At 42.2% G+C, this 20,633-nt stretch overlaps 1 protein-coding gene across 1 annotated transcript; it reads right to left on the bottom strand.

Annotated features, from left to right (window-relative positions):
* Window positions 1–283: 283 nt before the first annotated feature.
* LOC311056638 (ladderlectin-like) lies at window positions 284–3,485 on the bottom strand. The gene is made up of 6 exons (XM_084073419.1): window positions 3,436–3,485; window positions 3,206–3,299; window positions 2,811–2,911; window positions 2,577–2,702; window positions 2,135–2,246; window positions 284–1,233 (listed from the first exon to the last, which is right to left on the bottom strand). Exons 2-6 carry the CDS (start codon window positions 3,279–3,281, stop codon window positions 1,160–1,162), a joined length of 489 nt encoding a protein of 162 aa, XP_083929545.1. The 5' UTR covers window positions 3,282–3,299; window positions 3,436–3,485; the 3' UTR covers window positions 284–1,159.
* Between the last annotated feature and the right edge of the window lie 17,148 nt (window positions 3,486–20,633).

The following is a 20,633-nucleotide window of genomic DNA, read 5'->3' as shown; positions in this document are numbered from 1 at the left end:
ATGTTCTCAAGGTATTAACAGACAGACAGATTTTCCAGGGGGCCCCCAGAATTGATAGTTAGGAACCAAATGGACCCTTTTGGGCCAGTGACTCCGAGAGTGTACAAATGGAACTAAATGGACCAGTAGAGTCATGGGGGTCTGTGGCCCAATGCATACCAAACTAGGGGTCCTTGAAATAAAATTAAAAAGTTTGAATACCATTACCAGAATACAGTACAACAATGTGCATGAACAATGTGCTCAGAATGACTGAGAGTCTGAATTATTTCAATGATGATGTATTTATTTATTTGTTTATTGATGCAAGTAAAAGCTTTGAAGCAAGTTATGAGCAGCTTAAATCAAACCATATGTTCCATCCATGTTCCTCTCATTATCAACACAAGACCTGGGTCGCGTCCAAAACCACATACTAACTTAGCACTACATACTAACAGTATGCTATTGCTATGTTCAGCCTACTGTTTACTATCCAAGCATTAGGAATTCACTTCAGACATACTGGAGGTTAGGAAAACACCCCATCTGTTGGCAAAGCAGAGGTACTACACACCCTCGCCACCAGCACAAATGTCAGCCAACCTGTCCTGTCCCTGCTTTATTACGTTGTTAAACCGTGATATCTAACAGCAAAGTGAAACGTATCCATATTACTTAAAATGTACACTTAAATTTGACATATTGGAGAGGTTAATACCGACGACTGTTGTTCTCTGGAGTCCACCATTGCTGTTTTGAATAGAAGCCGGGCAGCTACCTACCACATCGCATTGTAGGATATTTACAGTGTCTCATACACCATTTGGTAGCTACTAAGCTTTCGGACAGGCAAAGACGTCATTTGGCACACAACAACAACAGTGTATAATACAGAAATAATATCTTAGTATGTGATTTCGGACGGGACCCTAATGTCACTGTTAATGTCACCTGAGAGTCACTGTCCTTCTGATGTTAACTTGTCACTTGTCTTCAATCCTTCAGTAGCGTTACAGCGACAGAAAAGCAGTATAGTGGATATGAGCACTTTTCATAGATATACACACACACACGCACACACACGCATGCACGCACAGTATGATTTTATGTGACGTTTGGGTCAAGTAAACTGTAATAGTGTGTAATTGTGCGTGCATGTGTGTAATCTCCATGTTATTCACTGGGCTTCAGCTGGCTTCTTGCAGATAGAGGGATATTTCGCAGAGCAAATGGTATCTTCCCAAGAGTTCCCTGTTAGACCAGAATAGAAGTAGAAATAAAGTTCAGCTTTAAAATCGTTTACAGACCACATTAAGTACTATATTGTGTTGTTCCAGTTCTGTAAGCTCATTTATTTGTTTCATCTGTTTCAATTTCACTTGTTTATCCTGTTATCCTGTATGAGATTGTTCACCTTTTTAATTATTATGAAAAGATACAGTTTCAGCTTCACCCAGCTGATGGCTGCTCATGGGTGACTAGGGGTTGTGTTTCTCAGGGACACTTTTAAACACATAGATATGATTCTGATTACCAGACGGCCTCTCTACTGTCTAAGCTATATGACTACCCCTGAGTTCTCTCTCCTCATTGGATAACATCGGTATCCCGATATATTTTCTGTTTACCGCAGAGCTGGAGAGACGAGGAGACCCCTGTTACTGAACACTCTATAGCAATGATTATATTTATGTATCTATGTATCTATGTATCTATTTATCTATGTTTTTATGTATCGATGTATGTATGTATTTATGTATCTATGTATCTATGTATTTATGTATCGATGTATTTATGTATCTATTTTATGTATCGATGTATGTATGTATTTATGTATCTATGTATTTATCTATGTATCTATGTATGTATTTATGTATCTATGTATTTATGTATCTATGTATTTATTTGAGTGGAACAGAAGCGAAAAATAGTAGATCGACAAGCTCACAACGCAATTTTGTAGATCATCTACAGTACTTTGGGCAAAGACATGGTGTATACAGATAAAGGTGGTCCAAGTACAGCTACAACTCAGGTCCAGTTTACTACAGTAAGTCTACTCTAGAGGGTTTAAGTGGGTCATTTGAATCAGCCTGATTGCAGCCTGATCTCACACAATTTCAGCAATTGAATTCAGCGTGTTGTAACTTACCTTTGTTGCCCACGACCATGCAGTGCTGGTTTTTATTCCAGTTATTAGGTTGTCCCTTGTGCCAGTCAGTGAAGATCATTGGGCTGCCGTCGCTCCACAACCAAACACCTTCCTAGAGGACAGTATCACATCACATCATTTAATACAATATAGCATGTCACCATTTAACAACTCACAAAGTCTTGTGAAAAGTCTACTCAACTACTCAGATATTTCATATGGTCTGAGTTATTGTTTAAATAATCAGAATGTAATTGAAATCTGTAAAATATAAAAAATAATATGTGCTTGTCCAATCTCTGTCCAATTTTCACCTCAAGTCTCTCTGAGCGAATTAAACAAATATACTGTATATCAGATTGACATACAGTACAGGTACAGTATCAGTGTAATATGAGGTAAAGTTTCATCAAACAGTGTATTAAAGGTTAATGTACTGTACCTGTGCTGCATCGTAGCCACCGACCCACGTTATGGTCTTTGCACCAGGTATCAGATCCAGAAGAAAGGTGTGCTCTGTTTTGCTGTGCATGGACGCTAGGTTTCCACCCTGAGACAAACACTTTTTCTACAGAACAATATGAACAGAGGACAAGAAATAATATTATTCAGATACATATATAGATCGAAAGAAAGAAAAAATGTGTTGTGTATTTCATGTGTTAGTTCTAATTACCTCTGCATCACCCCAGGCCGTCTTGGCCTCTTCATATTTGTAGCAGTTACCAAACAATTTATTCCATCCATCTGGACATTTTGCACATCCATTGGCGACTGCTGAAAAGACAACATAGAAACCTGTAGTCAATTGTTTGAAAGCAACACTGTTGTTATTCATCCAAATATGGGACCGCAATTACAGTGAGAATGATACTAAACAGCGTAAATATGAGAACTTCCTTTTAGACAAACACACGCACACAAGCACGCACGCACAGCACGCATGCACGCACGCACGCGCACGCACACACACACACACACACACACACACACACACACACACACACACACACACACACACACACACACACACACACACACACACACACACACACACACACACACACACACCTGCAGGAGCAGCAGCAGTCAGAGCCATCCCAGCACAGAGAAGTAGAGACACACTCAGCATCCTCATGGTCACCATGATGAAGAAGATGATTTCCTTCAGTAGAAAGAAACAGACATGTTAGAGAGGAGAGGAGAGGAGAGGAGAGGAGAGGAGAGGAGAGGAGAGGAAAGGAGAGGAGAGGAGAGGAGAGGAGAGGAGAGGAGAGGAGAGGAGAGGAGTCATCTCAAACCTTAAGTAGAATGATGTGTTGAAGTGTTGAATAACAGAAACAGCAGCTCTTATATACACTTCATACAGAATGCAGATGAGCAGGAAGTACTGAGGTTAAAGTTAGCTCACCTCTGATCAAAGTTAGGTGCCTTCGCATTAAACTATTGTGACACTGCATTCAATTAAAGTCCTGGCATGCCCTTCATTAATCACTCATTATGTAGGCCTACTTTTTTTTTTTTGTCTGTCAAGTTTCCTCGTTCCAGTGTTCCGTTCGCATTTTATCCTTCCGTGAGAAGCATTTTAACATTCTTTGTCATCAACAGCAGAATACCTGATCACCTTAATGGAAACCACAACTAGCTACCATACCTCGCCAAACCAAGTAGTAGAAACAAATCACACCCTGTGTGAAGGAAGCGGTGCCTTTGATGAGTTTATTTAATTGGGCTAGATATGAACTATAGAGAAACAATGTTAATCCCTGTAAACTCATTTCAAGGCTACTGAACAGCGCCACTGGAAGGAAATCACCAAATGCATTCCAAGGTGAGTGGCAAAAAGTGATCTGTCATAGCTACAACAATTGTTGTAGCATAATTGAAGCACAATGGCCAAGCACAATGGAATCTGAAAAATCAGACATGTCCATCTTGATCACATGACCAAAAGATCATGTGTACCGATTTTTCGTGATGTTTGAACAATGAGGAAAAACATCACATGGATGCAACTGGGACGTATCATCAGTATTGTAGCCTGGGGTCATAGGGTGTTTCGGGTCTCGCAACATACACCCTCACCCAGGTGACCCAGCCAGGGTTGATCAAGCCCCGACTTACGTCCCAGTAGCTACCCACGGTCAGTCCTACAGGGCAAGACAGGGCCACTCAGTCCGCTTCTCCGGAAGTACTCTGCCCGGACTCGGGGAGGCTCTGGCAAGTGGAGGGACTAGGCTCTGTGGGTTGACTCCTGGCCGGGCTCCTCCTTCGTCTCACCAGGTCCAGGACCTGAGCGCTGCGCCAGATCCGCTGCACCGCCCCGATCCAAACATTTCCTTCTGGCGTGATGGTTCCTTGTGCCGTGGTGGTACTGCAGGCTCCACTTGCGGATTGATTGAATGGCCCTCCTAAAGGCCTCACCGCGGGTTTGTTGGGCTTCTTCCTCACGGAAGACACAGCATGGGGCGCCAACCCATACTGCTCCCGGGATGCTGTCTACATTCCGGCTGTCACCAGTCTCTCCTGTGGTCACCAAACTATTCCTGGTTGTCACATAGTCTATTCCTATGAGCCACTATAAATAGAATTACTAATGAGGAAAAACATCACATGGATGCAACTGGGACGTATCATCAGTGTTGTAGCCTGGGGTCATAGGGTGTTTCGGGTCTCGCAACATACACCCTCACCCAGGTGACCCAGCCAGGGTTGATCAAGCCCCGACTTACGTCCCAGTAGCTACCCACGGTCAGTCCTACAGGGCAAGACAACATATAAAAATAAATTGTTCTGCAAAAATCGGCCTCCTGGTGGCACTATAATAGGGCAATGTTGAAAGGGTGGCATTTGTGGCCTCAACGTAGTGCAAATATGCGTGCAAAGTTTGACCCTAATCGGACGCTGCATTCATGATTTGCAACATTTTGTTCCAAATGGGTGACTTTGGCATTCTGCAAACTGGAATAATGGCTGTTTAAAGCCCAGCCAATGGGAAGACAGAGGGGGGACCCCTGGGGGTCCCTGGAGCCCTCTTTGATAAGCAGTGGTACGTGTGGCCAATGAGAGTAATTACAGTTCGTCCCTATTGGTGGTTTTAGTCCATGTACAAAATGTGTACTCCGTAGCATGCTGCGAACTGGAGTTATGGCTGTTTAAAGCCCAGTACTGCTTGATTTTTTTTTAACATCACTAGCTGTGTGTGTGTGTGTGTGTGTGTGTGTGTGTGTGTGTGTGTGTGTGTGTGTGTGTATGTGTGTGTGTGTGTGTGTGTGTGTGTGTGTGTGTGTGTGTGTGTGTGTATCACGTATGGTAGCTAGTGGATTCCATTAAGGTGATCATGTGATTCTCTGTTGATGAGAAAGTCCAAGGCATGCACATGTAACAACGGAAAAAGACACACCGTACAAGCAACACTTGATTTGTTTTTGATTTATTAGACATAATAAATGCTTCTCACGGAAACGTCAAGGATAAAATGCCAGTGGAACACTGGAACAAGGAAACTTGAGAGACAAAAAAAAGATCATGTACATGATGAGTGATTAATGAAGGGCATGCCAGGATTTTAATTGATTGCAGTGTCACAATAGTTTAATGTGAAGGCACCTAGCTTTGATCAGACGTGAGCTAACTTTTAGGTTAGAGGAGATCCTAGGCTGGAGGGTTTCCATGGATTATTATTGTGGAGTTTTATTATAGTTGTCAATTATTGAAATCCCAAACATGGAATATACTTGGACCATGCCACATTTAATGCCTGTCTCAGGACTGCCACCTGCCAGTATACAGTGGATAACTTCCCAGTCTCCAGGTTTTTGAAAGTATAGCTACCACTTTAACCCTGACATCCTAATTTTGGGCATGTCATTATTTCATTTCATTTCATTTATTTCAATTATGGTTTACATTCCAGGCTCAAATGTTTAGTATTGCCACCACCACCAATAATCATGATATAAGAGCAGCTATCTGCACTTACACACAACGTTCACTGGAGCAGTGGAAGCTCTGTTTTGTTATGGGTACTTGTGTTGTTGTGGAGCATTTCCTATAATAAAGTATAGATAGCCTACAGTAGTGTCATTGCTGTAACTTGCTATCTGGAATGTGATGCTGTGGCTGCAGGGTGAACTATGAGTATCATAATGGATGTCTTGTAGCCCCCCCACCCAAAATCCAGCCGCTACTGCATATAGGGCTAGGTCAGTGGCCCTCATTTATCAACGGAGCTTATAAACCGGCTTTTATTTTTCCATATATTCGGCCGTACACCAACGTCGAAGTCACATTTATCAACGAATCCTATATAGCCAATCCTAGCGTACATTGGGTCGGAGCCTTGATGTCACGGCTGAAACCGAGCGTCATTTAAATAACACGCCCTTAAATATTCTCGAAACGCCCTGATTTTGAGAAAGGGCGAGCGCGAAAGCCCGGACGCGGCCATGGCCGTGGCCGCTTTCCAGTACCTGTGGCCGGTACCAGTGGCCGGTGGCCGGTACCAGTGGCCGGTGGGCGGGGACTAGTGGCCGGTGGCCGGTAGCCAGTGGCCGGTGGCCGGGGACTAGTGGCCGGTTGCCGGTAGCCAGTGGCCGGTGGCCGGGGACTAGTGGCCGGTTGCCGGTAGTCAGTGGCCGGTGGCCGGTAGCCAGTGGCCGGTGGCCGGTAGCCAGACCCGGCCTGTGGCCGGTAGCCAGTGGCCGGTGGACGGGGACAAGTGGCCGGTGGCCGGTAGCCAGTGGCCGGTGGCTGGTGCAAGTGGCCGGAGGCCGGTAGCCAGTGGCCGGTGGCCGGTGGCCGGGGACTAGTGGCCGGTGGCCGGTAGCCAGTGGCCGGTGGCCGGTAGCCAGTGGCCGGTGGCCGGGGACTAGTGGCCGGTTGCCGGTAGCCAGTGGCCGGTGGCCGGGGACTAGTGGCCGGTTGCCGGTAGTCAGTGGTCGGTGGCCGGTAGCCAGTGGCCGGTGGCCGGTAGCCAGTGGCCTGTGGCCGGTAGCCAGTGGCCGGTGGACGGGGACAAGTGGCCGGTGGCCGGTAGCCAGTGGCCGGTGGACGGGGACAAGTGGCCGGTGGCCGGTAGCCAGTGGCCGGTGGCTGGTGCAAGTGGCCGGAGGCCGGTAGCCAGTGGCCGGTGGCCGGTGGCCGGGGACTAGTGGCCGGTTGCCGGTAGCCAGTGGCCGGTGGCCGGTAGCCAGAGGCCACCGGGCCCACACACACACGCGCCCAACTGTGTCTTTCATGTAATCCGTAGCGGTACAATCTTTGTCACGTAGGCTTGTAGCCTACATGAATGACATATTATGATACCAATCACATCGCCATGAATGGGGTTTGTAAATTAATTTATTTAACCCATACCGAGCAGGATATTCCCTGTGAGACTCGAGCGGGCGGCAGTGATCCCGTGCTGCCACGTTAATAAGAGATTCGATCGTCGGGTTAATATCCTTAACCCAGCTTGGTTGTGTAGCCTACATAACTCTCTATGGCATAACTCCATAACATAGGACAAGCTACTGTACGTTTGTAGACCTCACTGTTCATGAAAAGATGCATATCTGCATATTATGCATAAAATAAGTAGTTGAATGCTCTACGCAAATTAAATCGAGGCTATGGGGCCCTCAGTCGTGAGAAACAGATTTAACTTACAAACAGATATAGATTTGACATAATGAGTGAGAAGCTCTCAAAGCTTTCAAACTTAAAACAAGCAGATCTATTATTCTGTAATATGTTTCATGTGATATGTTTGACATCTATCAGTATTAATTAATATAGGAGTTTTAGATAAAAGTTGATATCTAAAAGATTTGTCAACTGGGCATTGGCCAGTAATGTGGAAATATTTGTTTTGACTGCATAGTCTCTGGCCTTTTATACTTTAGAAGGGAGAGAAGTATTGATACGCGTATCCACCCAAAACAATTAGCCGGTGTGCTAAGGGCCCTTTGCCTTGAAAAACAGAGATTTAACGTCCAACCAGATAAAAGATTTCACATATACTAATTCTAGAAAGATGAGAGAAGAACTCTCAAACCCAAACAAGCAGAAGTACTATTCTGTAAGATAACTCTATCAACATGTAGGTAGTAACATGTCTATTGATTTGTCATTCTATAAATCCCCCTGTCGTATGTACATGAATATGATTATTCATGTACAAAAACAAAACACTCTGGAATGTAATGGATATTTTAGAATGCCAACCTGTTCTTCTATAATTTCTGTACTATCTAACTTACTCACAGCAGGAGTCAACCACTCTTCACATGAATATGCTAATTCTAACAGCTACAGCTGTCAATCTAACAGCTGAGCCGAATGGTCATTGCTATTTGTATTTGTATACCTATGTTTGTGTCGCTCTTATCTTTAGTACATACCTTATATGACTATTTAGAATAGCATTATTGGTAAATGGTCTACTATAAGAACTGTGTAAGATGGGTGTTTGAGAGTCTGGTGCCCCGACGGGCTGCTGGAGCAGGGCCGGAGCAGGTGGTGAGAGAGGTGTATGCATTCCTTATGATGACAGTATCAGTATGCTAAACCTGGTCAGGTGAATGGCTCAAAATGAGATGAAAAGCATTCATCCACGGCCAGAGCCTTTTCTGGCGGTTCTGGACAACCGCCTATCCGGCCATTCTCTCGGGTCGTCTGCGACACGTGCGGTGGATTACAGGCGTATACGTACATACATACAGATATTCCTTGCATTTATTGTAAAAAGATGCAATTCAATGTTCAATTCAGGAATGTAACACTACTTTGGTAAAGATGAAATTACATATAACCTGACCAAATTAAATACACTAATACATGAACTTTGGCTTTTTAACTATTTCACTTGTACTACAGTGAAATCTATATGAACTTTTATATTGCTATAATGAAATGCAATGAAATAACCCAAAATAGCCCAATAAACAAAACAAAACAATAAGGGGTGGCTTAGGCTCAGTACATTTACTTGAGTACTGTGATTGAGTGTTTTTTTTTTGTAACTGTACTTTACTTGAATATTTGTAGCGTTGGATACTTATGACTTTCCAATATTGTACTTTTGACTCCACAAAGAAGTATATGAACTAGAAAAAGTGCTGCTCGGAGCACAGCTCTCCGCCAGGTCAGGTATAGGTTATTGTGGGTCAGCAATGTTCGGAATTCACCAATCAGGATGGAATAGGAAGAATCGGACAGATCCGTCTTGATCACCTGAATATAAAGATAATGTGTACCAATTTGCTTAATGTTTGGACACAATTAGGAGTAATATGAAAAAATATGTTTTGCAAAAATCACATTGCCCATAATAGGGCAATGTTAAAAGGGTGGCATTTGTTCCTCAACATAGTGTGAATGTGCGTGCACAGTTTCACCGCAATCGGACGCTGCGTTCACGATTTGCTGCATTTTGTTCATAACGGGCCAGTCTCTCTAACGGGCCACTCCTGCAGCAAATTTTAGACATCAATCTTAGCCAATCAGGATGGAATTTGAAAAACATGACTAGAGATCATGTGTACTGATTTGCGTGAAATTTGGATAAAATCAGAAGGAGTATATAATTTTTTTTTTTACATAAATCAGCCTCCTCGCTATAAAAGGCAGATTATGAAAAATGCACGGCAAGGGTTTTTGCTTGGCCTCTAGGGCATGACATGCTCATTAATATGTTGCTGGAGATGTGTGGTATTGTACGTGATACCTGTACCACGCACGTCGTACAGTATGCGAGTCAAGTCAATGGTATGACCACAGTGGAAAATAGCAAAAACATGGCATGTCATCTGTTCAGAAGGAGCTATTTACCAACAAGGCAAAGAAGGGTAGAACTGGAAAAGTAAAGATAATTTTCATCAGTTGAGAGAAAGTGTTTCAAATTGTCCAATAATAACAATAACAACTCAATTAACACTCAACCAGCATAATCTATGGAAACCCTTGATCCACAGCCTCACCACCAGACCTCCTCCTCACCTCAAATCAAAGTTAGGCACCTTTGCATCAAACTATTGTGACACTGCATTCCTTTTAATCCTGCCAAGCCCTTCATGAATCACTCATCATGTGCATACCGTAAATGCTTGTTTCTATTGTTGCATACTTTCTCAACATTTTTGAGTATGTTCACCAAATGGAAACCACAACTATTTAAGCTACGTTGAGAAACTATAAAACTAGTTTAGCTGGTAGAACTTCCTGTCACCTCCTGTCCTCAAGTAACACTGTCCTCTGAAAAGCCATCTGTCTATAATAATAACCATATGAAGTATAATACGCACCCATTCACCTTTGCTCATCAACAACACATCTGATGATAATCACTCCTACATTAGAAGGAAGGTTAAGGTCTTGGCTTGAAATGGGTGTAACCTTTTTCTGCATAACTTATTCTATCAGTGTTATTCTGATGTGTTGTGAGCTTGTAGCTTTGTTATGCACGTTCTTGTAAATTACTAAGCTTGTTATCAATATTTAGTCGGATATTGGACGGTACAAACTTGTCTCCGCCTGCTCTTTGCCTCAACGAGTTAGAGAGTGCAGGGCACAGAGCCACAGAAGCCTATCACGTGACGAGAGTGGGACAGGGAGGGAGAAAGAAGGCCGCTCTTAACAAACTGCAGTTTACACAAGACGACAAACAATGGCAGAGGCGGGGGATTTGGTGTCAAAACCCAGGTCAAAGGCGCCTGTTTGGCGATATTTTGGTTTTAAACCCAATGCTGATAGGGAACCTGAGAATGTCGACAAGGTTATCTGTAAACTATCCCTCATGAAAAACTGCTACTGAATTACTACACAAAAGCTACTTGTGTAGTAGTGGCTGTATAGTCACCTGTAGCAATTGTGTAGTACATCTGTAATTTATTCACTATTCACAATACATCAGTAGAGTTTCTTAGTGAAACAGTAGTGTTCCCAGTAGTAATCAAGCCGAGTAGTGAAAAAGCTGTTAGAACATTACTGCTTTACTACAAGGGCATTTAAATAGAGATTGTGTAGAGATTTTACTACTGGCTTGTGTAGTGAATATGCAGTAACTACTATACAGAATCACTACAAATATTTAAAAAAGTGATCAAGTAGAGTTTTTACTACCTGCTAGTGTAGTGCATGTGTAGTAACAACACTACAGAATCCACTACAGTAGCCGAGTAGTGAAAAAGCTGTTAAAACATTACTGCTTTACTCCAAGGGCATTCAAATAGTGATTATGTAGAGTTTTTACTACTAGGTTGTGTAGTGAATGTGTAGTAAAAACACTATATAATACTCTACAGAAGCTGAGTAGTGAAAAGGCTGTTAAACACTACTGCTTTACTACAAGGGCATTCAAATAGTGATTATGTAGAGTTTTTACTACTTGATTGTGTAGTGAAGATATAGTAAAAACACGACAATCCTCTACAGAAGTCGAGTAGTGAAAAAGCTATTAAAACATTACTGCTTTACTACGAAGCCATGTAATTGATCAAGTAGAGTTCTTACTCTACTTGATCTGGTCTTTGCTGGTCAAATGGGTGGACTGCCCAGCAAAGACCAGCTTACCAGCTAGACTTAGCTGGTCAGATGGCTGGACACTGGACAGACCAGCAAAGACCAGCTCAGCAGCTGGTCAGGTTTGGTTAGATCAGTGGTTCTCAACATGTGGATCGGGACTCCCAGGGGGGTCCCCACATGATTTGGGGGTGGTCCCCAGATGACAGTGAAGTGACAATTTAAGGACCTTTAAGACCTTTTTAATACCTAAAAAAACAAAACACCATTACTCCATCAAAAGTAACAAACTATAATATAAAAATGGTCAAACATTGGCCAAATTGTCTAACAATAATAATAACTCAAAATCAGGGCGTTTCGAGAATATTTAAGGGCGTGTTATTTAAATGACGCTCGGTTTCAGCCGTGACATTTATCAAGGCTCCGACCCAATGTACGCTAGGATTGGCTATATAGGATTCGTTGATAAATGTGACTTCGACGTTGGTGTACAGCCGAATATATGGAAAAATAAAAGCCGGTTTATAAGCTCCGTTGATAAATGAGGGCCACTGACCTAGCCCTATATGCAGTAGCGGCTGGTGGTGATTTTGGGTGGGGGGGCTACAAGACATCCATTATGATACTCATAGTTCACCCTGCAGCAACAGCATCACATTCCAGATAGCAAGTTACGGCAATGACACTACTGTAGGCTACTGTATCTATACTTTATTATAGGAAATGCTCCACAACAACACAAGTACCCATAACAAAACAGAGCTTCCACTGCTCCAGTGAACGTTGTGTGTAAGTGCAGATAGCTGCTCTTATATCATGATTATTGGTGGTGGTGGCAATACTAAACATTTGAGCCTGGAATGTAAACCATAATTGAAATAAATGAAATGAAATGAAATAATGACATGCCCAAAATTAGGATGTCAGGGTTAAAGTGGTAGCTATACTTTCGAAAACACTGTATACTGGCAGGTGGCAGTCCTGAGACAGGCATTAAATGTGGCATGGTCCAAGTATATTCCATGTTATTATAGTTATTATAGTACTGATTTGCGTGAAATTTGGATAAAATCAGAAGGAGTATATAAAAAAAATGTTTTACATAAATCAGCCTCCTCGCTATAAAAGGCAGATATGAAAAATGCACGGCAAGGGTTTTTGCTTGGCCTCTAGGGCATGACATGCTCATTAATATGTTGCTGGAGATGTGTGGTATTGTACGTGATACCTGTACCACGCACGTCGTACAGTATGCGAGTCAAGTCAATGGTATGACCACAGTGGAAAATAGCAAAAACATGGCATGTCATCTGTTCAGAAGGAGCTATTTACCAACAAGGCAAAGAAGGGTAGAACTGGAAAAGTAAAGATAATTTTCATCAGTTGAGAGAAAGTGTTTCAAATTGTCCAATAATAACAATAACAACTCAATTAACACTCAACCAGCATAATCTATGGAAACCCTTGATCCACAGCCTCACCACCAGACCTCCTCCTCACCTCAAATCAAAGTTAGGCACCTTTGCATCAAACTATTGTGACACTGCATTCCTTTTAATCCTGCCAAGCCCTTCATGAATCACTCATCATGTGCATACCGTAAATGCTGGTTTCTATTGTTGCATACTTTCTCAACATTTTTGAGTATGTTCACCAAATGGAAACCACAACTATTTAAGCTACGTTGACAAACTATAAAACTAGTTTAGCTGGTAGAACTTCCTGTCACCTCCTGTCCTCAAGTAACACTGTCCTCTGAAAAGCCATCTGTCTATAATAATAACCATATGAAGCATAATACGCACCCATTCACCTTTGCTCATCAACAACACATCTGATGATAATCACTCCTACATTAGAAGGAAGGTTAAGGTCTTGGCTTGAAATGGGTGTAACCTTTTTCTGCATAACTTATTCTATCAGTGTTATTCTGATGTGTTGTGAGCTTGTAGCTTTGTTATGCACGTTCTTGTAAATTACTAAGCTTGTTATCAATATTTAGTCGGATATTGGACGGTACAAACTTGTCTCCGCCTGCTCTCTGCCTCAACGAGTTAGAGAGTGCAGGGCACAGAGCCACAGAAGCGTATCACGTGACGAGAGTGGGACAGGGAGGGAGAAAGAAGGCCGCTCTAAACAAACTGCAGTTTACACAAGACGACAAACAATGGCAGAGGCGGGGGATTTGGTGTCAAAACCCAGGTCAAAGGCGCCTGTTTGGCGATATTTTGGTTTTAAACCCAATGCTGATAGGGAACCTGAGAATGTCGACAAGGTTATCTGTAAACTATGTCTGGGTAAGGAGAGCCCTGGGTAAGGTGCAAGCACCTCTAATCTACAGACTCACCTGCTATCAAAACACAAGAGTAAAGGTCCTTACACACCGGGGCGAATTCTTCATGCCAATAAATACGTTTTTTTCGCCTGTTTTTTAAAACCTTATTAAGTCAATGCAAGCTTCCACATCAAAGACGAAATTTCGCGGCGCGAAAATACGTCAGCAGTCGTATTTTGCGGAAATTCGCTGGCGACTGCTAGACCATTGACCAATCAAAATGTGTTTATGTATTCATTATCAAGATGAGCGCATTGGTGCTCTAAGTGGGGTCCGGGGACCCCCCTGGGGGGTGATGCACAGGTCAGGTTTTTTCATAACACGCCACGGAGCACAACAAAACAATATATAAATTAACGGCCCGAGAGAGAGAGAGAGCGAGCGAGCGAGCGAGCGAGAGAGAGAGAGAGAGAGAGAGAGAGAGAGAGAGCGAGAGAGAGAGAGACCCCCTCGCATCACTACCAGGGGGGTCCTTGGGACTCGGGAGTTTTCTGGGGGTCCCCAGCAGTTTAACCACTTGAACCATATATAGCCTATATCAGCTATTTGAAAATATCCAATCTACAAGCTCACAATGCAATGCATTGTGAGCTTGTAGATCTGCTATTTTCAAAAACATTTGACAAATTGTGAAAAACTTTCTGTGTGGAATATTTCTGCGCACTAACCTCGTGGTTGGACTGGACATGGATACAGTCAGTGGAAAAAAAGTACTCACATTTTTACTTAAGTAAAAATATCAATACTGCAATGAAGAAATACTCTGTTACAAGTATAAAGTCCGGAATTAAAAATCTACTTTAGTACAAGTAGCCTACAAAAAATATTGGTATAAAAATGTAGGCCTACTTAAAGTACCAAAAGTAGTAGGCTACTCGCAGAATGTCCCATTTCACAAGTTTTCTGTGTGACATAATACAAATATTTTGAAAATATTTTCGAATGGTCGAAATGTATGATACAGACTTGGGCTGGATATATAGACCAATCGACACTTAGTGGTGTACAGTAACTAAGTACATTTACTCAAGGACCGCCTGCCGCTCCAAGCCGTGGCAGCGAGTGGCAGCGGTGGCCTAGTGGTTAGAGGGGCGGCCTTGATACCGGAAGGTCCCTAGTTCGATTCCCCAATTCATCACATCAATCATGAATCACCGCTGAATAGCCCTTGAGCAAGGCTTCCATGCAGGGTCCGGCTGGAAACAAGCTTCGTGCTTAGTCCGACACCCTGGGTAAACAACAAACTTTGCTTTGCTTTGCTTTGCTTTGCTTTTGCCGCTCCGGCTGGGGCCGCGAACCACGCGTCGCACGGACTGACACAAAGAATTCCATAAGTGCGTATGGTGAGAGAGAGAGAGAGAGAGAGAGAGAGAGAGAGAGAGAGAGAGAGAGAGAGAGAGAGAGAGAGAGAGAGAGAGAGAGAGAGAGAGAGAGTCCCGCCGCGCCGCGCATCACTACCAGGGGGTCCTTGGGAGTGTTCCGGGGGTCCACAGGAGTTTAACCACTTTAAACCATATAGCCTACATCAGCTATTTGAACATATCTAAGATCTATCTATCTAAGATCTGCTATTTTCAAAAACATTTGACAAATTGTGAAAAAATATTTTTGCAAACATTTTAACAGCACAATTATTATATGGAGGTTCCTGGCACTAACCTCTGGTTGGACATGTAGTGGAAATGACTAATAGTTTTACATAAGTAAAAGTATCAATAGGCCTACTGCAATGTAGAAGTAAAAGTCCGGAATAAAAAATGTAGGCCTACTTGAGTAAAATAACCAAAAATATTGGTATCAAAATGTACTTAAAGTACCAAAAGTAGAAAGTAGGCTATTCATTATGCAGAATGTCCCATTTCAAAAATACAAATCTTGTATATTATATGGGGTGTGAAGTGGTTAATGTGAGTTTTGTAAACAATAATTATATATATAATAAATAATTATAGTGCAGTGAAAGTATAATATTTGCCTCTGAGATGTAGTGGAGTAGAAGTAGAAGTACTGAAAATTGGAAGCACTCCTCCTGTAAAGTAATAAGTACATTTACTCAAGGACCGCCTGCCGGCTGCCGCGCCATGAAGCCGCTCCGGCCGGAGCCGCGAACCATATGTTGCACGGACTGACATAAAGATATCCAAGTGAAGTGCGTAGAGCCTCCCCGATCAAGACTTCATTCAAATTTTTCTGTAATCCACACAAGTATGTTTATGAATTCCAAGTTGTGACAGTTAAGTTATATCACCAGCCGATCAAAGAATACAATTTGAAACACAAGTGACAGATTTTGGCTGAATTAACTCGCTTTGCGACTCGAGCCCCTCTCTCTTGCAGTGGTGTAAAGTAACTAACTAAGTACATTTACTCAAGTACTGTAGGCCTACTTAAGTACAATCTTGAGGTAATTTTACTTTACTGGAGTATTTCCAATTTTCAGGCAAATATTGTAGCCTACTTTTTAGCCTACTCCACTATAATTATTTGAAAACTTTAGTTAGTAGCCTACTTTGTAGATGTTGGTTATTATCACAAAACACACTTCAGCCCTATATACATTTCGGCCATTTGAAAATAGCCGATCTACAAGCTCACAATGCATGGCGATTCGACGCATTGTGGAGTGATTGATGCAACTTCTTGGATCTCTGCGATTAATTGTATAGCCTAAACAAAGCGAGACACGAGACTATACGTACATCCCCTGCTGGCCTGCCCCCTGATCAAGAACTGTGGCTTTAGTTTTAGATTGTTGGAAAAGCCACAATATTAGTTAAAGGTAGGGTAAGTGATTTTCTTTGGTTAAAATAAGTGTTAAATAGCTCTATATTCTGATAGTACTCATTGTGTTATAGAGTGTTTGTTCAGTAAAAGGAGTCTCCTTGTCTCTCCAGCTCTTTATAAAACAGAAAAAGCATTTTCGTTTCAGTTTCAGTTTCATTTCCAATTTTATCCAATCAGGATAGAGAACTCAATCAGGATATAGATTAAACAAGTGCAATTGGAAGTGATGACACTAAGAAATGAGCAGGCAAAATTGGAACTGGAACACTATAAAAATGAAGCTTAAAAATGGGTACTTTCTCCTGATTGGCTGAGAGTTTGACACCTACCGGAAAATGTATTTTCTGTTCATTAAAGAGCTGGAGAGACGGGGAGACTCCTGTTACTGAACAAACACTCTATAGCAATGATTACTATCAGAATAGTGCTTTAACCTTTTAACAAAATACTTTTTGTTTTAACCAAAAAATATCACTTACCCTACCTTTAAACTCAAATGACTAAAGAACACTCTGTGATCAATCACCACGGGACGATCATTTGTATTGCAGATGTACCAGGTACATCTGCAATACAAAGACATGGTGTCATTCCGGACAGTTGAACAGCAATCGTACAATCACAATCACACACACACACACACACACACACACACACACACACACACACACACACACACACACACACACACACACACACACACACACACACACACACACACACACACACACACACACAGACACACACACACACACACAATTTATATATTTGTTTATTTGTCGTGTACCTCCATAAACTTGAACAATATGATAACTGTAGTTATCGGTCTGCAAGTGACGTACTCTGTGGTAACACCGGTAACACCGGGTACCTTGACATCCCTACTAGCAACCAATAGACCCTAGCAACCACCTACTATACCCTAGCAACCACCTATTAGACCCTAGCAACCACTGTTTTACCCCAAAAAGAAAAACATATAACACCCTGTCAACACTATCAAAACTTTTTAACACTACAAATACTTTAACATCTTCTGTAAGACCTTCAACACCTTTGAAACCTTTAACACCTTCAAAACATTTAAACCTTTAACAACTTTAAAACCTTTAGAACCTTAAACGTTGAAAACCTTTAAAACCTTTAAAACATTTAGAACCTCTAAAACCTTTAGAACCTTTAAAACTAGGGATGTTCCATATTGACTTTTTTACCGATATCCGATATACCGATATTGTCCAACTCCTAATTTCCGATACCGATGTCAACCGATACCAATATATGCAGGCTTTCTCACCAAGAGTCAACTAATTGTCAGGTAACAACATCACATGTCTAATAAAATAACATAGCTATAATATCAATATAATATATATTAAATCTAATATAATACAGTGATGTTGTTAGGTCATTTGAATGAGTCCCACTAATCTTAGATTAGATGTTGACCTATTTAACAGTGCAGAAGCATAATTGCTTTGATGCCTAGAACATTAACGAGCGTCGGGCACAGACACACACCTGCCCTCTGCAGTGCTCTAATTTGAAAGTGACTGGAGTCTGTCTCATTTCTCTGCAAAAGCCCTTGAATATGATGGAATATGAATAAGGATTACTATGATTATGGTAAACTCACATTTCATATCACACATACCATACAGTAAGAACTCCTGTGATATATATATATATATATATATATATATATATATATACTCGAAACCCGAGCTCGTCCAACACCAACCTTCTCCTTGCCCCTAAGAACAAAGTTCCGCACCTTTACATGGGCGACCGGGCATTCTGCTCCACTGCCCCACGCCTGTGGAATGCCCTTCCCGACAATTTGAGAGCCCCACAGTCTACCGAAAAATGGAGTAAAAAAAATACCTTTTTGACAAAGCTTTTGCTTAGTCTTTTTAGTTTTTTTCTTAGGTCTTTTACCCTATAGTTTTTAATATATTACACACAAGTCTAAACTATATAAGAGTCCACTTAAGTGACTACTGTAGTATCAAGGGCAAGACCACCAGGATTCTGAACAGCTTCCACCCGGCTACTGACTGTTGATCAAGGCCTGACCACTGCCTGTCACTAGGCTGGTCATGCACTTTACTTTTCCATGTGGATCTAGTGTAGAAAAGAGTCACCATAGACAGCAACCCTCCCCCTGGCCTATTACCATGGCTTGGCTCCAGCCCTCTCACCTGTTCTCACTCACTCCTCAATCAGTGGCCTGCCACCGGCTTCGAATGCTATCAATGCATTGAATGGGAGATTATCCCATTTTATCAGACCATTGAATGGGGCGAGTAGGTGAGGAGTAGGCGATACACGGACCTACCGCGATTTGTCAGACCATTCATTGGGCGTAATCAGGAGCTACTGACCTACTTTGGAGGCGGAGCAGTCCCCACAACAATATTTACGATTCTGTGCCTATCGGTACATAACTCCAACGGCGCTGAGTAGGCTCAGGCGAGCGTCGCACCGCTCAGGACGGCAACTCGGTCGCTTTAGCTCCCTCGGTGGTCCTTCCGCGGGGCTCCAGCTCGCCTGAGACTGCGCGCCTCCGTCATGGTCCGAAACCAAAACAACCAAAACCAAAACCGAAACTGAACTATTTAAGTCATCTCCGTCGGTAGGTCAGTATGTCTTGATAACACCCAATGAATGGTCTGATAAATCGCGGGTAGGTAAGTAGGTCGCCTACTTCGCCCATTCAATGGTCTGATAAAACGTGATAATCTCCCATTCAATGCATTGATAGCATCCGAATCAGGTGGGCCTGCTCTATATAAACTGCCTTTCAGTTCACTTTGGCAGCAGCAGCAGCAAGACCAGACATGAGAGCCCGCTTGTCCTGGGAGTCTCAGCCAACCTTTGGTTATGCGTCACTGAAGTGAGTTAAGTTCATGGTTCTCATATGTTGCATATTATTGGTTTGATGAATGTAATGAATGTTACAGATCACCTGTTTGCCTTGAAACCCTATAGAGAGATTGTGTGTAATGTACAGTGCACACAAGGTACTTGTAGTAATCAAGGAAATGCAGTAACCTATAGAGCATATTGTGCAATTTTGTTTAGTACTCTAATTTAAGTGGTAGGCCTACCCATCCCCCCTTAGAGTGCTAATTATTGTCTTAGGTACCTAATTGTTTATTGTCTATTGTTAAATGTGATGTCATTAATGTTGGCTTGTATTAATTATGTGTTTCTGTCTTTTTATAGTAAAAAAAACATAACTGAAGCCTCATCACCTCCTTGCCCAAACATATGCTCATGTGTGCAATGGAAAATAAATGGCTTAAATGGAAATCAGTTGTCTAACATTCTTGCCGATGTTCCATGGCGATGTTCAATTACCTGTGAACCAGAACTCTATCTTATATCTAGCGTGTGGATTTTACCTGTGAAAGTTACCGCCCGATGCAGACTACCATTCTATGCGACCCGGACAATGTGTTATGAACACTGTTATGCCTTAATGTCTAATCTCATGTACAGACCTGCTGCTAATGTGGACCTATACCCAAGTGTTACCACCTTGCAATGTATGTCTAACCTCATGTACTTACTGTACCTGTTAGCCTGGCATATCCAGACTAACATCTGGAATCTCTGTGTGGTACCTGCATTTCCAAGGGGTGGATTTACACTGGCAGATTTGTCTGGTTCCCTGTATCTGTTTGTGTATGTAGTTATGTCTAATAAAGTATTCAATCAATATGAAGATATGAATATTTTTGTCTCTCCTTTAAATGTTCTTCTTAATTTTTTGATTGTTTTCCCCCCTTGCACTCCCTGACCCGAATTATTTTTTTTCTCAACACGACAACAGAGGATGGAGCTTTGCATAAAAAACGTATTTCACCC

This window comes from Gymnoscopelus microlampas (assembly GCF_963454915.1).
Source record: "Gymnoscopelus microlampas genome assembly, chromosome: 2".
NCBI lineage: Eukaryota > Metazoa > Chordata > Actinopteri > Myctophiformes > Myctophidae > Gymnoscopelus > Gymnoscopelus microlampas.
The sequence above is the reverse complement of the archived record's forward strand: the minus strand, read 5'-3'. Positions and strand labels throughout refer to the sequence as shown.

What these genes read in the sequence shown, in the direction of transcription:
- LOC311056638 (XM_084073419.1), bottom strand. Translation starts at nt 3,281, where the DNA reads ATGGTGACCATGAGGATGCTGAGTGTGTCTCTACTTCTCTGTGCTGGG. An exon ending in CGGCCTGGGGTGATGCAGAG is followed by an intron (nt 2,703 to 2,810) that starts GTAATTAGAACT and finishes ATTGTTCTGTAG; the next exon opens with AAAAAGTGTTTGTCTCAGGG. An exon ending in CATGGTCGTGGGCAACAAAG is followed by an intron (nt 1,234 to 2,134) that starts GTAAGTTACAAC and finishes CTGGTCTAACAG; the next exon opens with GGAACTCTTGGGAAGATACC.